General features: G+C 42.9%; 1 protein-coding gene across 5 annotated transcripts in view; it reads left to right on the forward strand.

The window, feature by feature from the left end:
* The window catches only part of ELF1 (E74 like ETS transcription factor 1), a 205,609-nt gene that overhangs the window by 164,560 nt on the left and 22,343 nt on the right, over positions 1 to 18,706 (forward strand). For 4 of the 5 annotated variants that reach the window (XM_040341325.1, XM_040341323.1, XM_040341326.1 and 1 more), the window contains 5 exons: positions 6,991 to 7,165; positions 11,261 to 11,368; positions 12,862 to 13,020; positions 14,922 to 15,005; positions 17,224 to 17,416. In XM_040341325.1, coding sequence (XP_040197259.1) covers positions 6,991 to 7,165; positions 11,261 to 11,368; positions 12,862 to 13,020; positions 14,922 to 15,005; positions 17,224 to 17,416 — 719 coding nt within the window. The remainder of the gene's footprint in view (positions 1 to 6,990; positions 7,166 to 11,260; positions 11,369 to 12,861; positions 13,021 to 14,921; positions 15,006 to 17,223; positions 17,417 to 18,706) is intronic. The other variant, XM_040341328.1, reaches the window with a different exon arrangement.

An 18,706-nucleotide genomic window follows, 5' to 3' on the forward strand; every position in this document is an offset into this window, starting at 1 on the left:
CCAATAATACTTGGTTTCTGTCGAATGGTCAAAAGAATATTCGCCGGAACGTCGAATCTTTGTTGGTTTCTGTGTAATGGTCAAAAATATTAGACGGAACGTCGAATCTTTACACCGAATCGTCCATTTCCGTTCGAATATTCCGCCTACAAGAATTCTAATGTTGTATGACTAGTAATAATGTTGAATCTATTCTCTATAATGTCGAATCTATTTTCTCATAAATCGAAATATATTCTCTGTAATGTCGAATCTATTATTTCTATAGTGTCGAATCTTTTCTCTATAATGTCGAATCTTTTCTCTATGATGTCGAATCTTTTCCCTATAATGTCGAATCTCTCTCTATCGAATTTTTACCGCAACGAAAACGAAAATAAAGCATTTTTTATGTCGGATCTTTCGGTTTTAGTTTCTTGCACTTTCGTTATCGTTTGTTAAAACGATAACGAAAAAACCCGATTTTCGGACGAAAATGCATTCTAACGAAAACTAATGCACATGTCTAATCCTTAGGGCTTTACTGGCTATCCACACAATGGAGTACTTGGATGCATGTGATGGAGCATTGTCCTGCATAATTATCATGGTCTTCATGAAAGATGCAGGCTTTTCCCTGTACCACTGCTTGAAGAAAATGCCTTCTAAAAACTGGCAGAAGGTTTGAGAGTTGTATTTAAATTCATCTTCAACTCAAAGGTCCAACTAGCTCATCTTTAATAATGCCAGCCCATACCAGTACCCCACCTCGCTGGCTTCTGAGGTGGAGGTGGAGGTGGAGGTGGAGCTCTGACCCTGTTGACAATTTGCAACAAAACATTTAGAGCCGGTTCACACTGGGGCGACTCGTCAGGCGACTCAGCCGCCTGACAAGTCGCGTCCAATTGTATTCAATAGAACCGTTCTAATAGGAGCGACGCAAAAAGGTTCTTGTACGACTTCGGGGGCGACTTGCATTGATTTCTATACAGAAGTCATTTTGCAAGTCGCCTCTGAAGTCATCTTCAGGACGCCTTGCCGAGTCGCCCCCGAAGTCGTGCCGCCCCAGTGTGAACCGGCTCTTAATGGTTCTGTGTTCAGGCCCAGGGGCGGACTGACCATTGAGGCACTCAGGCACTGCCCGAGGGCCCCATGCCACTAGGGGGCCCCATCAGGGTTGCCAGACTCAGTAAAACCAGGGACTGTATGTAAAAATCTGTGTTTTTTTTTATATCTGTCCCTGAAATGTCCGAAACCGACATGCTTTTGATGTGAAAATACAGAGATTTTAGCTGCCCCGCCTCTGCACTGCCTCCTGGCATGGTGACCATCTGTAAGCCCGGGGCCCCATAATCTTCTATTGCCCGGGGGCCCCATGAATTGTCAGTCCGCCCCTGTTCAGGCCCTAATATCTTAGCAATTGCAAGAGTGCTGCATCCCTCTGAAAGACTTTTTTTAATTTTTGACTTTTCAGAGTCAGTTAAATCTCTTTTTTGGCCCATTTTGCCTGAGGAAAAGAAGCTGCCTAATAATTATGCACACCTTGACATAGGGTGTTGATCTCCTTGGGCCACACTCTCCCTCATAACACAAATGCACATATTCTGATATGCCTAAATCCAATAAACAATTAAGGAGTTGTAAAGGTTCAAAGATTTTTTTTTTTTTAAATAACAAACATGTCATACTTCCCTCCGCTGTGCAGTTTGTTTTGCACAGAGTGGCCCCGGGGGCGATCCTCGTATTCTGGGGTCCCTCGGTGGCTGTCTGGGCTCCTCCCCCGCATCAGATAACTCCCTCTGGGAAGCGCTTTCCCAAGGGGGTTACCTTTTTCAAGCACTTGCGTCCATAGACATGAATGCCGGACTCTGCCCCTACGCCCGTGTCATTGGATTTGATTGACCGCAGCAGGAGCCAATGGCTGTACTGCTATCAATCTATCCAATGAAGCCCTCTAGGCAAGTAAACGGGGGTGCAGTAAGTAGCGGATGTTTTTTCCCCTTAATACATAGGATGCATTAAGGTGAAAAAACGGGAAGGTTTACAACCCCTTTACGTTTATACAGCTTGGAGTTGGAAAATATGCATACAAATTATGATTTGGTCAAAATACTCACTTGCCTAATAATTGTGCACACAGTAGAGCTGCACAATTAATTGTGGAGAATCGTTATCGCGATTTCCCGCCCTCCGCAATCTCAATCCCAGATTTGAACGATCTTATAGGGTTAAAAAAACAAATTGTCAGCTTACATTGTAAAAAGCACGCAGCGATCAGTGGTGTCTATTTTAATAAAAGTGGTTTTAAATACCGCACTATGGAGATGACAGTATTTGTTTTATATATGGGTTTCCTAGACCGGTGTGATGAGCAGCGTTGTTGCAGAGACCTGATCCTTTCTGGAGGAGAGCGGTGCCTGGTGGCTATTTGGGAGTACTTCATCTTAACTTTATATTACCTGTTCAGCAATAAGGCGTCATATAATTCTGGTGAGAGTTCTGTTGGTACACTAGTATGGACACTGTGGTTGAAAAAGCAGAAGAGCACTAATTTATTTGGATGTAGATCACCCTTTGGACTTTACGTTTACAGTATATGTTGTTTGGATGCTGAACATGTTTTATGGACTTTACACTTACAGTATATGTATTAGCATTGTATTTTCACTTTCATTTTGTGTATTGGGGACTTTGTGACTTTGTATTGATGGAAAGATGCTCATTTGTTTACAGAATACGTTTTTTAATTGCACTGGTAGATTTATTCCATTGGTCATCATATATGACCAAATTACCTCTCATAAGTCAGAGTTCCTGATCTGCATGCTTGGTCCAGGTCTGTAAGCAATCAAATATTGAGGCATGTGTTCGCAGAACAGCCAGGTAAAAACATGTTTTTTTTCAGCAGGAAACCTGGGGGAACGCAGTTCCGGCACCTTCCGTACTGAAATCAGTGACAGCTGATGTGTTTTTTATTTTTTTTGGGGGGGGGGGCGCAAAACAACCCCCCCCCTCAGTCGGCTGGCGGCATCCCAGCCCCGCTTCCTGCTGATGGTCGGGTCACCCACCCCCACTGTCGGTCATCCAGCCTGGGACTTACCCCATCTAGGTTGCGGGCAGGCATCGGCTGCTGTGTCGGCAGAGGCGCCTGTGTCCTCTCCTTCTCTTCTGCATTACGGAGGCTTCCGCTCTGCGTCTCCTCCTCCTAGGTGTCCAATAGGATTGCTTGTCCTTTCAGCCAATCGGCTAATGGGTCACAAGACCCGCTTCCTGATTGGCTGGGAGGAGGGTCAGTGTGGCAGTAACGAATATTCATTCATTTACTATTGTCACACAACTAGGTGGGCTCGGAGAGAGTGCTCATTTTTTGAAGCCTATTGGAACCTCTGGCTGTAATTATGTGCTTCAAAAGAAAAACATCCCCCCCCCCCCCCATTGGAATCCATGGTCTGGCGAACTGTAGGTAGATCAGGGAGCCGGGCCTGGGAAGGTCTATTTTTGCTGGAGGGGAGCTTATGTTTCTAGGGGTCAATTGTTGCTGGATCGAATCTGCTGTTAAGGGAGGGGTCTATTGATGCTGGCTGCTGTGAGATCTGTGGTTGCCGGGGAGGATCTATTGCTACTGGCTGCAGGGGCTTCATTTTACTGCTTTTCTTTGTTATTACCAAATTCCATACAAATTACTTGGCACATCTATGTGGGAAAAAAATTACATTTTGTTTTGGTACAGCGTCGCACGACCATGCAACTGTCAGTTAAAGCGACGCAGTGCTGTATCGCAAAAAAAAAATGGCCTGGTCATTAAGTGGGCAAATCCTTCCGGGGCAGAAGTGTTTAATTTCTACAGAATACTTTGTTGCTCTGGCCAAGCCAGTCATCTGTTTTCAACTTTGTGTCCTTGGCTTTGCTATTGTTTGAGACTTGTGGAAAAACTCCAATCTTTTTTTAGCAAAGTGATGGACTGTAGGTATCCCCTATAAACAAATTGCCACATATGTGGTATCTAGTATATTCTTAGATATACATGTACAGTAAGCCAGCTGCTTGAAGTGTTTAATCATTTGTATTTTATTGTTTTAGAAACTCGGTTAAGTATTACTTTCTATATTTTATATACTTTCTATTATACGTGTACAATACATGGGGGTGGCCACCATATTTAAGTACCAAAAAAAAACGAAAACGTAAAAGCCAGAATTCCTCCACACTACTTGTTTCTAGTTCAGTGACTAGTTGGGGTATGGGCTGCAGAAAGCACTAGACAAACAGTAGGCCATCAGATGCCTTGGTGATGTTGATTAATATGTAATATTTACAAATGGTCAGCCTTTTTTACTATATACACCAATCGGCCATAACTTTATGACCACTGATAGGTTAAAAGAGAAGTATGGAATTTAATCTGTTGAAATGTTTTTGATCATACTTGACTATATGAATGTAGCATCGGTCCCCCACCGGCTTTAACACTGAGAACTGACCGATCAAACACCGCCAATCGCTCGGTTCTCATAGCTCCCTGAGCAGAGAGAGCTGGTGAATGTCACTGGCTCTTTGCTCTGTCACTGGAGCGGTGGGCTGGAGCAGCCGGCTCTGTGTCTCGCTGAGAGGCTGAGCCAGGTGCTTGGATCCCGACCATATGGTTGTGATCTTTCCTGAACCTGGACTGGCTCGTGATGTCACCTGACAGTGGGCTTCAGCCCGCTGTCTGCTGAGAACAGGTCACAGGAGTGCAGAACGAACTGTGATCCACAGGAGAAATACAGCCAAACAAGCTTTGGTTGTACTTCTCCTTTTAAGTATGGTATGGTACATTAATTATCTTGTTACATTGGCATCTGAAAGTTGGTTGGATATATTGGGCAAGTAAACATGTTGTCCTTGAAGTTGATGTGTTGAAAGCAGAAAAACAAGCATTACAGTTTGTGTATGGGGCTGCAGGGAGCTCAGGTTAACCTGTATCCAAAGCCAAAAGCACCTACAATGGGCAGGCAAGCATCAGAAATGGACCATGGAACAATAGAAGTATCATTGTTTCTTGCACATTATGTAGATGGCCCGAATACATGTGCCTCGCTTACCTGGGGAAGAGATGGTAACACAATGCAGTATGAGAAAAGGGCAAGCTGGCAGAGGCAGTGGGATGCTGTGGCAATGTTCTGCTGGGAAGCCTTGGGTCCTGCTATTTATATGGATATTGCTTGACATGTACCACCTACCTAAATATTGTTGCTGACCAAGTGTATTCCTTAACCACTTAACCCCCGGACCATATTGCTGGTCAAAGACCAGAGCACTTTTTGCGATTCGGCACTGCGTCGCTTTAACTGACAATTGCGCGGTCGTGCGACGTGGCTCCCAAACAAAATTGGAGTCCTTTTTTTCCCACAAATAGAGCTTTCTTTTGGTGGTATTTGATCACCTCTGCGGTTTTTAGTTTTTGCGCTATAAACAAAAATAGAGCGACAATTTTGAAAAAAAATGAATATTTTTTGCTATAATAAATATCCCCCAAAAATATATAAAAAAAATATTTGTTTCCTCAGTTTAGGCCGATACGTATTCTTCTACATATTTTTCGTAAAAAAAATTGCAAAAAACGTTTATTGATTGGTTTGCGCAAAAGTTATAGTGTTTACAAAATAGGGGGTAGTTTTATGGCATTTTTATTAATATTTTTTTTTTTTACTAGTAATGGCGGCGATCAGCGTTTTTTTTTTTTTTTGGTACTGCAACATTATGGCGGACACTTTTGACAGATTTTTGGGACCATTGGCATTTTTATAGCGATCAGTGCTAAAAAAATGCAACTGGCAGGGAAGGGGTTAACACTAGGGGGCGGGGAAGGGGTTAAGTATGTTCCCTGGGTGTGTTCTAACTGTGGTGGGGTGGACTGACATGGGGAAATGACTGATCGCTGTTCATACATTGTATGAACAGACGGTCAGGCATTTATCCCCTGACAGGACCGGGATCTGTGTGTTTACACACACAGCTCCCAGTCCTCGCTCTGTAACGAGCAATCGCGGGTGCCCGGCGGTGATCGCACCCGCGGGGCACGCGCGTCGGGATCAGGGACGAGCGGGGGGCTTGCCCCTAGTGGCCGCTTAGCGAGGTGCTCTCACGCAGGGGAGCCGACCTGCCGCCGTATAACTGCGGCGGCTGGTCGGCAAGTAGTTAATGAACACTATTCCCTGATGGGCGTGGCCTCTTTCAGCAGGATAATGCACACTGCCTCACTACAAAAATGGTTTAAGAATGGTTTGAGGAACACAGTAATGAATTTGGGGTGTTGACTTGGACTCCAAATTCTCCAGATCTTAAAGGGGAGTTCCAGCCTTTTTTTAAGTTTATTAAAAGTCAGCAGCTACAAAAATAAAAGATAGAGACATACATTGGAATATTATAGGAATATAAAAATGTGGTATAATGTGGTAAAATGTATGTCAAATGAAATATAACGGATGCCGAATAGGCATATCTATGTATGAAAAAAGAAAAGATATAAAAATAAAGTGGATTTAAAAAAAAAAGCTATTCGCCTTAGCAGCCCACTCCTCCTGAAGCCCCCCCCCCCCCCCCAAAAAAAAATTACATGCCAAATGTGGCATGTAAGGGGGCAAGGAGTGGAATAAGCGGAAGTTCCATTTCTACAATCGAGCATCTGTGGGATGTACTAGAAAAACAAGTCAAATCCATAGTGGGCTCACCTTGCAACTTACAGGACTTAAAGGATCTGCTACTGATGGCTCAATGTGAGATACCACAGCATACTTTCAGAGGTCTAGTGATGTCCATGCCTCAACGGGTCTGGGCCTTTTTAATCCCAAACGGGGGTGGGGGGGGGGGGCTACTCAAACTTAGGTGGGTAGTCCTAAAGTAATGGCTGATCGGTGTATATTCTACATTTTTCACCTTGCAGATAAGGGAGAAGGTACATTCCATGCAATTCTGCCAGGCCAACCGTTTTTTCCATGAAAACGTAATGAATCCCTTTGACTTTCATTGCAGCTTGATGACCCTTCCATCTTCCCCGCTGTCATCGTGGAGCACATTCCAAATGCAGATTTACTGCACACTTATTCCGGTTTAACTTGTGTCGATGATTCAGATGACATGATTGCTGAAAACTCCCTGGATGTAGCAGAGGAACAGATTATAGAAGACGATGACCTCACCCTTACAGGTTTGTAGTTCTCTTTTGTAAGGGTAGAACTTTGATGTGATCAGCTTTACATTGAGAAGAGCAATTTGTCTGCCATCTCCTCCTGACAGTACCTGCCTATTCAGTATTCTGAAGCCCTATATGCACATGCTGGTCAGCAAACATGCATTGAAACAAGGAATAATATTAGTTTTCTACAAAATGAAGATGGCAGTACCAACTATGGCAACAGTGTAGGTTCCTTTTCAAGGACTGCTACCTTGCAGGTGTGAAGTGTGAAAGTGAGCTTTAAAAAGCATTAAAGCGGAGTTCCTCCCAAAAGTGGAACTTCAGCTTAATCCACTCCTCTCCCCCTTACATGCCACATTTGGCATGTAATTTTTTTTGGGGTGGGGGGGGGGGCTTCAGTAGGAGTGGGACTTCCTGTCCCACTTCCTCCTTCCACCCAGGGACCGCTTAGGCGATACGTCATATCGCCTTTTGGCGGCCCCTCTCTGTAGGCGATCGCCTGGGATACGTGACAGGTCCCAGGCAATCGCCTGTCCACTCAGGGAGCGCTGCGCCATTTGCGCATGCTCATTGAGTGCCCGGCCGTAAAGCCGAAAGCTGTCACGGCCGGGTGCCCACAGTTACAATGGAGGCGCCGGCGGGGAAGGGGGGGGGAGACAAGCGGAGCTCCAGGTGTCGTGTCACTGGACCGTGGAACAGCTAAGTGTCTGTTTATTAAAAGCGAGCAGCTACACTTTTTGTAGCTGCTGACTTTTAATAAACATAAAAAAAGTCTGGAACCTCCCCTTTAACCAATATACTGCTCTAACTATATTTTTTATATGCACAGTTGTGTTTTATTTTGCAGTCGGCTGAATGTTGTCATGTCATGGATAGACTACTGCCTAGAAAACACACTGGGGGTTATTTACGAAAGACCAATCTACTTTGCACTACAAGTTTAGTTTACTTTAAAATAACGCAAACTTTAAAGTGCACTTGGAAGTGCAGTCGCTGTAGATCCGATGGGGACATGCAAGGAAATAAAAAAACAGCTTTTTAGCATGAGCATGATTGGATAATAAAATTGGCAGAGCTTCCCCTCATTTCAGATCTTCCCCTCAGATTTACAGCGACTGCACTTGTAGTGCAAAGTGGATTTGCCTTTTGTAAATAACCCCCACTGTTTGTACGGGGCTTTTAGGTTTTGCAGAAGAGCATGCAACACTGTCACTGTGGGGTTGATTTACTCAAACTGGAGAGTGCAAAATATGGTGCAACTCTGCATTGAAACCAAACAGTTTTCAGTTGTTTTTTTATCAAAGCTTAATTGAACAAGCTGAAGTTAGAAGCTGATTGGCAGAGCTGCACCACATTTTGCACTTTCCACTTTTAGTAAATCAACCCCACAGTGTTGCATGCTGTTTTGCAAAACTCAAAGGTCCGTACACATGAGCTGAATACTTTCCTAAAGCGGCTGTAACAGTATAAATCAGGTGACTTTCAGCCCATGTCTACAGCTGCCCGTCCGACAGAAACCCATCTTGTGTGCTGGCTTCTGCTGAACGAGCATGCTTGAAAACTAGCAGCCAATCGGCATCTGATCAGCACTGCAGTCAATGGCTGCACGCACTGATCGTTGTGTTCGGGGAGGGGGATGGGGGTGGACCACCTGTTAGAACTCAATACCACAGCGGAGGAGATCACTGTACTAACATTGCATAGTTGGTACAGTGACCTCTCTTTCTCTTCATTCAGCCAACTGGGTTGAACACAAATCGAATAAAGCGGAAATCGTATAAAAAAAAAATCACACAGGTTTTTTTCTGTGATGGCAGGATTTGGCACATGGTCTCTTATAAAGGATAATTTAAATATATATATTTTAAATGTAAGAGTAAGTACTGTATTTATTGGCGTATAACGCTCACTTTTTTACCCTGAAAATAGAGGGAAAACTGTGCCTGCGTGTTATACGCAGGGGGCTGTGGACCATTTTTTCCTTGAAACTTCCCTCTTAAAGTTAGGGTGCGTGTTATACACCTGTGCGTGTTATACGCCGATAAATACGGTACCTGCATTTTACTTGGTATCAGCCTTTTGCAGTCCCTGTACAGTAGAGCTCAGCATGAGAGGGGAAGAAGCATCACATAGAGCCAGTCAGTTTTGTTGCAGTGCTCATTCCAAACAAGGAGCATGCTAATAGGAGGAGAGAGTGGAGTGACAGAGATGAACTCATGGTGCTTTTCATTGTATTGTCCTGTCACAGACTGGCAGATGGCAGAGCTGTGTAAAGTTTAGAATTTTATGGACAGAAGCACATATCCTTTTACAGTAAAACAGCTTTCTTGTATGCATTTCATCTGTGTAATGTAGCAGTTTAACGTTCTACTTGAAAAAATATTTATAAGTAAGATAAGATGCTAGCAAGGGTATGGTCAGCTCTAGAAGCAAAATTGCAACTGTGCTGGAACCGTTCCTTAGTCTGCCAGTGAGCAACTAGAATTTCTGTCATTGTGGATGGAATTGCAGAGGTAATTTATATACACTAAAACGGGGATCTTCAAACTACGGCCTTCCAGCTGTTGCGGAACTACAAGTCTCATGAGGCATTGTAAAACTTCACAGACATGACTAGGCATGATGGGAATTGTAGTTCCTGAACAACTGGAGGGCCATAGTTTGAGGACCCCTGCACTAAAACACGTCAATGGAGCCAACAGAAACAGCCTATTGTGCTGTTATCTTATTGAGAACTTGTTTTTGCATTTGAATGTATTTACTGCCGTCTGTGTGAATACCGAAATACTTGATAAACACGATCATTTGCATCATGCTTTACTTAAAGCGGAGCTCCACCCAAAAGTGGAATCTGCTTATCCCCCCGGGTGTTACATTTGTCACCTTTTGGGGGGAACAGGTACCTGTTTTTGACAGGTACCTGCTCCCACTTTCAGGAGATCTCACCAAGTTAAAGGGTCACTAAAGGAAAAAAAAGTTTTTGCTGAAATGACTGTTTACAGGGTATAGAGACATAAAAGTTAACGGATTCCTTTTAAAAATGATTAAAAATAGATTAAATGCAATCATATAATATGCCTCTAGTTTCACTTTTGGTTTTAAAGGTACATACATGAATTTCCGGGTGAGAGGTGAGTCGGGAAGACTCACAGAACAAAAACAAACAAATCCAGGGCAGTGTTTTGTTTTTAAAATTAATCTGATTGGTTCTGAGGAGTTTTAGACACACAGTAATGACAGCTTAGACCACCGTGAGAAAGCTCCCAGTATGATGGTTATAAGGAAACAGGCAACCAGGAAGTGTGGAGATCACAGCAGAATTACAGCTACTTAAAAGCAAAAACGAACAATGAGGACATGAAACCAGTACTGCAGTAAGGTAAAGGAAGCTATTTAGCTAAAAAAAAAAAATTCCTTTAGTGACCCTTTAAGATCACCCTGAAGCTCACCCCTTTCCTTCACCCGCCACCGGGCCATTCAAAAAGCACAGCGCGCTTTACGCATGTGCAGTGGGGAACCGGCTGTAAAGACGCAAGGCTTCACTGCCGGTTTGCCTTACAAGCAATGGTGGCAGCAGCAGCAACCGAGAGCCGATGGAAAAATTGGCTGGGGTGCCGACATCATGTGATCCCTGGACAGGTAAGTATCTGTCGGGAACCATGAAACAAACAGAAAATACAGTCAAAATCACACCTTTTAATAAAATGGTAAAAATGCTACAACTGGTAAACGTAGCAAAATAGGGTAGGCAGAACAAGCCAGGAAATCAGGAAGCCAGAGATCAGCATAGTCAGGCAGCAGACAGGATCAGGAACCAGAAGTGACGTCAGCCAGGCAAGTCTTCAAGAGAAACACAGCAGAGAGTCTCTAGATGTATTGCAAGGCAAAGGCATTTGCCGAAAAGCGCTGCAAAAACGATGGTAAAGTACCGCTAAAAATATTGCCGCTTTACCACCAATGCCCCCACCGCCTCAGTGTGTCATTTGTAGCTACTGACTTATTTTCTTTCTGAAGGAGGCTGGACCTCCTCTTTAAATAGTATATGCTTGCATTCTTTTCTCTATAAATAAGCAAACTGGTGACATTATAACAAATCTGTATTTTTAGTTGAAGCATCATGTCAGAATGGAGATGAGACCATGGAAACAATTGAAGCAGCAGAAGCACTTCTTAATATGGATTCTCCAGATGCATTGCTAGATGAGAAAAGATTAGGTAAGTTTGGGATGCCCTATTAGCCTTTCATATGATACACTGTATTATCACAAATCACCAGCTATATACCAACATTTTACAAAGAGGTGGGCAGTGCATTGTACGGGTTGAGCACACAGTATCATTTTTTCCACCCTCCTCTCTCCTATGTTTCTGGAAAAAAAGGAGGGGAGCGATTTCAATGCATAATGTATCTAAACTTGATATAGTCAAACTAGCTGTTTCCATGGAAAGAGGAAATTGTGACGTAATGCGCTTTATGAAGATGCGCCAAATGTTGTAATCTTGTTCAATAAACAATTTTCTATAGCACTGATCTAATCTGGGAAATGGTCTGAATTATTGTAATCAAATGGCCTCTATTTATTGGTATTGATTTGTAAAAAATGGAAGCTAAATTAAAACTTTGGATCAAGTTCAGGCTCTTCTTTCTAGTGTAGCAAATAAACAAATCAGTTTAAGGCCCCTTTCAGACGTGCGGACCGTATGTCCGCATTTTCATCCATCCGTTGCGGATGAAAACGGGACATACATTGGTCCCTATGTGATTGCGGGTGTCAGCGGATGACCATTCGCTGACACCCGTAATCACCCGCCTCCGCAAAATCGGACGGAAGAAAATCCTATTTTTCTTCCGTCTGGCGGATTGGATCGGGTGAGCACGGACATACGGTCCGTGTTCATCCGATCCCCCCATAGGGGAGAGCGGAGAAAAGACAGGGCGGTCCCTGCACAGTGTGCGGGGACCGCCCTGTCAGCCGACGGCTCAGCGGGGATTTTTCGGAGGATCCCCGCTGAGTTTGACGGACACAGAGGCGGATCATTACTGATCTGCCCCGTGTGAAAGGGCCCTAAAGTGGCTCTTTAGTCATTGTTTCAACTTCCCATCTATTAAATCTTCTGCTCTTGTTGTTTTAACTTTGTATAGTAAAAAAAAAAAAAAATCTGTCAGTAAATACCTTATACAGCCCACTTCTGGTTTCTTGTCTGGTCATTAGCCTTGGCTTGTGACATCATGCACAGCTCTCTCTCTCTCATCGAGGGGGGGGGGGGTGAGTCATAAGATGGCCAATGAGAGCTGCAGAGCTGGAGGTGTTCCTCTCTCTGTACATCCAGGAAGTGAACAGGCAGCAGCTTCAGCTGCTCACAGTTAAAATGATTGCAGCCAGACTAAGTGGAGGGAGATTTCTGCAACATATTTGCCAAGTACAGAATCGCAGTATGTATATATATGTATGTGTATATATATATATATATATATATATATATAAATAAATATATAAAAAAAAAAGCAAAGTGGTTGAAGGGAAGCTTCAGAATGGCAAATATCTTTTTATTACGAATTATGTGAGCAGACTGCAGTTCTTCTTTAATTGCTCTATTTTTCCAATGTTCATTAGCCTGGTTGTGTTGCACCTTATTATACAGAAATATACATACACCATTCCAGTATGATGCATTGCATTGATGTCTTTTTATTTCTTTTCTTTTAGCTAACATTTTTGGTACATCTGACGATGACCTTATGGGCACTCCCATTACACATGTTTCTGTCACTGTTGATGGAATTCCAGAAGTGATGGAAATTCACCAGAGCATGTATTCAGATCCAACAGAGTATCAGCAGGATGAACAACCAAAGAGGAAGAAAGGTATGGAGGAAATAACTGTACACTTCAATTCTCTTATAGATGAATTCCAGGTATGGTATATAGTTACATTTGTCCAGCTTAGACCAATGTATATACCACACCTGGCCAATGCCCCTGGAAGCTGAAAATGACTCATGTAGACACTGCTAATCCAATGATCTCCATTGGCTTCTGGGTTCTGTGCTGAGCACCTGGCCTGATGCATTCTGAACACAGGAGGTCAGTCAGTCTGCACGGGTGCCATTCAGAGAATGCTTTGCATTTTCTAAATTAATGCAAAGCCGTCTCTGATAGACTAGGTGGAGAGCTTGATATTACCACCCCACTTCTCCGCCTTTTCCTATCAGAGGACACTTTGCATTCGTTCAGAATGGTGCCCATGCTGAGCAACCGACTTGCTGAGTTCAGAATGCATCAGGCCAGCCACTCAGCATGGGACCCAGAAGCGAGTGGAGATCACTGGAGTAGCAGTGTCTACTTGAGTGACTTCCAGCTTTACCCACTTCCCTCCCGGCCTATAGACAAATGACAGCGGGGCATTCACTCTTTCAGGTGGGTGTCATATGGCATTCTCCCGAGCCTGACGCACACCCTACAGGCTGCACTGTGGTGCAATTTATCACCTGCTGTGTCCACCAGACACAGCAGAGGACTGGTCGGTGCACTGGCTGCTGCGGGTACCATATGATTGCTGTGACCACAGAAGATCACATGGCTTTTATTCCTGACTCCTATTGTGTACTATAGTGTTGATCTCTGTGGTCACAGTGATCACATGGTACAGACAGGGTAAATCATGGCCCCTCTGTACCATGTGATTAGCTGTGGCCAATCACAGCTAATCAGAACAATACACGCTGAATTAATCAATTTCATTCAGAAAAAAGTGGTTGCTTTTACCAGTGAAATTTGCTGGTATAAGCAATCATAATATATAAAAAGAAAATCCTGATCACTTCCCCAGAGTAGTACAGTGTTACTATGGTATCACGGTATTGTTATGGTCACAGTGTGTTAAAAAAAAAATCATAAAAATAAAATAAATGTAATATAAAAAAAATAAGAAAATGTTAAAAATATAAATAGAATACTGTCTTTAACATACTGTCACCAGTGTCCCTGATCCCTGCCACACCAGTTATATGATGACACTGTACTGCACTGGTGACCGTATGTAAAAAATAAATACATTTCGATTTTTTTATTATTATTATTTTTTTCTTAATTTTCCAAAGACTGTGACAAAAAATGACAACTTCAAAAACATTGCCATGCCTCTTACTAAATACCTTGGACCGTCTACTTTCCAAAAGGGGTCATTTGGGGGATATTTGTACTATTCTGGCATTTTCGGCCCTCAAGTAATGAGATTGGGTGCCAGTACATCAGGATTGATCGATTTTTAGACTGTATATACCATAGTTTGTGGACTCTATAACTTCCCTACAGACTAAGTAATAAACACAGATTGAGTTTTTACCCCAAACTCATGAAGAAAGATCATTTACTTGCAAAATGTTATAACCGAAACAAAGAAAAACAGTTTTGTTTGTTTTTGTTTTCAGTCTTTTTTAGTTTATTTAGCAAAGAATAAAAAATCCAGTGGTGATTAAATGTCACCAAAAGAAAACTCTATTTGTGTGGAAAAAATGCTAAAAATGTTATATGGGTACAGCGTTGCATGACCGCACGATTGTCCTTTAAAGTGTGACTGTGCTGAAAGCTGAAAATTGGCCTGGGCAGGAAGGGGGTGAAAGAGTCGGGTATTGAAGTGGTTAAGGGACATTGACCAGGTATGGTAAAAACTTTGTTACATTGGTCCGTGCATACCTGGAATTCTTCTTTAAACTTTGAGGCAACAAACCAGCTCAACTTTTTGTTTTGCTAATATTTTCTTTTAGGGAGAAAAACAAAAACGCCTCGTCCAGAGTCACCTACCACTACCCCAAATATATCTGTAAAGAAAAAAAGCAAGGATGGAAAAGGTAATGGCAGCAGTGATAGGTTACTATGTAAAAGCTGTCTAGATCAGGGGTGTCAAACTGGTGGCCCTCCAGCTGTTGAGAAACTACAAGTCCCATGAGGCATTGCAAGGCTGACAGTTAAAAACCTGACTCCCACAGGCAGAGGCATGATGGGACTTGTAGTTGGCAACAGCTGGAGGGCCGCCAGTTTGAGACCCCTGGTCTAGATGGTTTTGTCATAGAATACAGGCTTATGTCTTAGGACAGTCATTGGCGAGTTGCAACATGGATGCGGTGATGTTTTTAGACAAGATTCAACCTCCGTCTGTTTATTAAAGTTACTCTAAACCCTTGTACACACGATCGGACTTCCATAAGACTTTTACGTTGATTTTTGTCCGAAGGGCGTTGGCTGTGAATGTGTTCTGCATACACACCGCAGAACATTTTCAGCCAACATTCACCAAATCATGTGGTTTTTCAGCTCTTTGCCGCCACCCTTTGGGCAACTTCTGCTATTGTTGTCTGATGTTTAGCATTGGTTCTGAGAATGCATGTTTTGTACTTTGGATTTTAGTCTGATGGACTTGTGTACACACGAGCGGATGATCCAACAAAACACATTTGTTGTCGAAAAGTTTGAGAGCATGCACAGCCAACATTTGTCCGTGGAAATTCCGACACCAATTGTCCGATGGAGCATACAGACGGTCAGATTGTCTGCTAAAACACATCCGTCGGACCGTTTTTGTCGGAAAGTCCGATTGTGTGTATGGGCCTTAAAACATATATAGGTCCATTCATAAAGCAATCTCATTAATCTATGTTTGCTTTTTGCATCTAGGAATGCACGGCTCTGCACACTTCTAGCTAGGAGACCCTTCCGCCACGAACAGCTTCAGGTCTCCACTAACATGCTAATCGCACAGCTTTGTTCATAAACAAACTCATGTCAGTGACAATTGCAAGTGTTCTGTAATTACCGTTATGTTCACTGTCCTTCTTTCACATGGGATGGGTCCGTCTGAGCGGAATCCGCCTGGTCAGTGGGGGATCTCTGCAGTCCACGGTCATTTTTTTCACACATGGTGGATCCGCCTGAGCGCAATCTACCTGCTCAGCAGGGGATCTCTCCGCTAATCCACGCTGAGCAAGCAAATGATGGGACCTGTCCGCTCCGCAGGACAAGGACAGAGCCCTCTTTCCTCTATGGGGCGATCGGATGGAAACGAACTGCATGTACGTATCCATCTTATTGTCATCCAATCCAACCCGCTGGACGGATGGCGTACGGTATCGCCATACATCTGTTTCGCAGCGGATTTTGTCGAATCGGATGCTAGGCGGGTGTCGTGTGTGCGCTGACGAAAAATGCACAGGCGGACCCAATCGTGTGAAAGGGGCCTAAGATGCATTAAGAAGATCACAGTTAAAAATGAATGAGTAAATAAATACAAACTTTTTTTGTCCAGTTGTCAGTCTATAGGGTGAAATGTGAGCCTTTTTTTTTAACTTTGTAGAAAAAAACAAGCCTGATATATACTTAAAAACCGTGTAAAAATATTTAGGTATGCAGATCGGTTATAGTTACTTTCATGTTAACCAACATATAGTTGTACTTCTAAATTTGGTCTGGATAATTAGGTATCAGTAACCTCTGGTCATAACTGGGTTAAATGGGGAGTCAACCCACACAGATTTCTTTTTTTTTTTTTTTTAAAGAAGCTCAATAGCTAAAGCACCCAACAGTTTCCAATACCTCTTATATGACCTTTGTACTTCAGTTACTGTCTTTGAAAACCTGAAGTGGCCATTATGAGTGGGTCTCACTTGTTGGTTTTTGTCTTCATTTTATGTTATGAATAAAGTAGAAGATAATTGAACATACAAATGTGGAGGAGAACATGTGAAACAGGAACAGGAACTAGAGGCAAGAAGTGTGACAAAATGATGTTACTGTTGGAGTACCCATGTTTCAAATTCTAGGGCTGACATATTACAAAATATATTTTGTAGGCTGGATTGTGTCTGACCAGTTAAATGCCATATAATGGCCACCGATGTTTTGGTTGTTTTATGGCATTCCTAAAGTGAGGTTGTGTTCCAATGGGGAGAAATGATGAACATGGGGAAGTTGTGTGTTTTTCATGTTTTAATCCACATGATTGTTTTCAATTTATATTATGCACGCTATAATGAAATATGCTTCGGTCTAATTGACCCCTTTTTGTTTTTTCAGGTAACACCATTTACCTTTGGGAATTTTTGCTAGCTTTGCTCCAAGACAAGGCTACATGTCCAAAGTATATAAAATGGACTCAGCGAGAGAAGGGAATCTTCAAACTGGTAGATTCCAAGGCTGTTTCCAAGCTATGGGGAAAGCACAAGAATAAACCTGATATGAACTATGAGACAATGGGCAGGGCACTCAGGTAAGAATAATTAACACAATCTTAGAGGGTCACATATTTGAAGTACAACATATTCACTCATAATATGGGAATAAAATAAACCTGAGATCTGTTGTTCCACTTTTTGATAACGTTTAGGATAAGGCCACCATAACTGGAAGAAACAATACTTCAAAATAGAATGTCCTCTTTTTATTATCACAAATGATTTGAATGTCCAATCTACTTTTGAATGTATGAACACAAAGTTGGCATCTTGTGTTTGTAGATTAATCTTAAACAAAACTGAGGAGCTGCAGGAACATCTCCCTCGCTTCATGTATAACGCGCTGCCCAAATTCTTGGTGTCATATTGCACTTCTGCACTTTAAAGAGGAAAATGTTAGGGACTTTTTTTTTTTTTTTTTTAACTTTGAAATCAAGTTTATTGAGATGTAGAAAAATTAGAGGTACAAACATAGTATGCATTTGATCGACAGTGATCAGTCTCTGACACACTTGTACAAATAAACAGTGTACAATTCAGGCTCACTTAACATTTCACGCCTCTCCCTGTGTACATGAGCTCAGCATTCCCATGCTTAAAGTGAGAAACCCTACACACTCCAGATAACCAACACAAGTGTCGACTCACCCTCGCCACCCTCTTTCTCCATACCGTCACCACCTGCCAGAGACTCATACCGTACAAGTTTCCCCATCCTCCAGCCACCTGTCCCACACTCTGGAGAACTTCTGTGGGCGCCCTCTATGAATGTAAATCATCTTCTTATAGGGAAGAGTGGTATTCACCTCCCTTTTCCATTCCTCTAGTGTTGGGGCCCTATCCCTCATCCATGCCTTTGCCACCACCTTTCTGGCCATGAATAGTGTTTCACAAATGAAAATATTCTGGTATTTATCTATGTCCACATCGGGGACCAGTCCCAGCAAACATAATTTGGGGTCCATACCCACTGGTGATCCCATATTGTCATGGAGAAACTGTGTTACCTGCAGCCAATAGGCCTGTACATCAGGGCAGTGCCACAACAAGTGGTAGAATGAGGCCGCATCGGCGGCACACATGGGGCAGGCCGTACTCCGTGTGGGTTGGAATTTCGCCATTCTCGCTGGTGTCAGATATGCACGGTGAATCACATATAGCTGTGTTAGTCTGTCTGATAGTTTGGGGGATGAGGTCTTCACTCCCTCTAGTATTTCTCCCCAGTCAATGTCATCTATCTGGCCCAGGTCCTGTTCCCATTTTGTCTTTGCCGTCTGCGTCACCTTGCCTACCCTTTTCAGTCTAATAGTGTAGTATAAATTGGA

Source organism: Rana temporaria, chromosome 2, assembly GCF_905171775.1.
Source record: "Rana temporaria chromosome 2, aRanTem1.1, whole genome shotgun sequence".
NCBI lineage: Eukaryota > Metazoa > Chordata > Amphibia > Anura > Ranidae > Rana > Rana temporaria.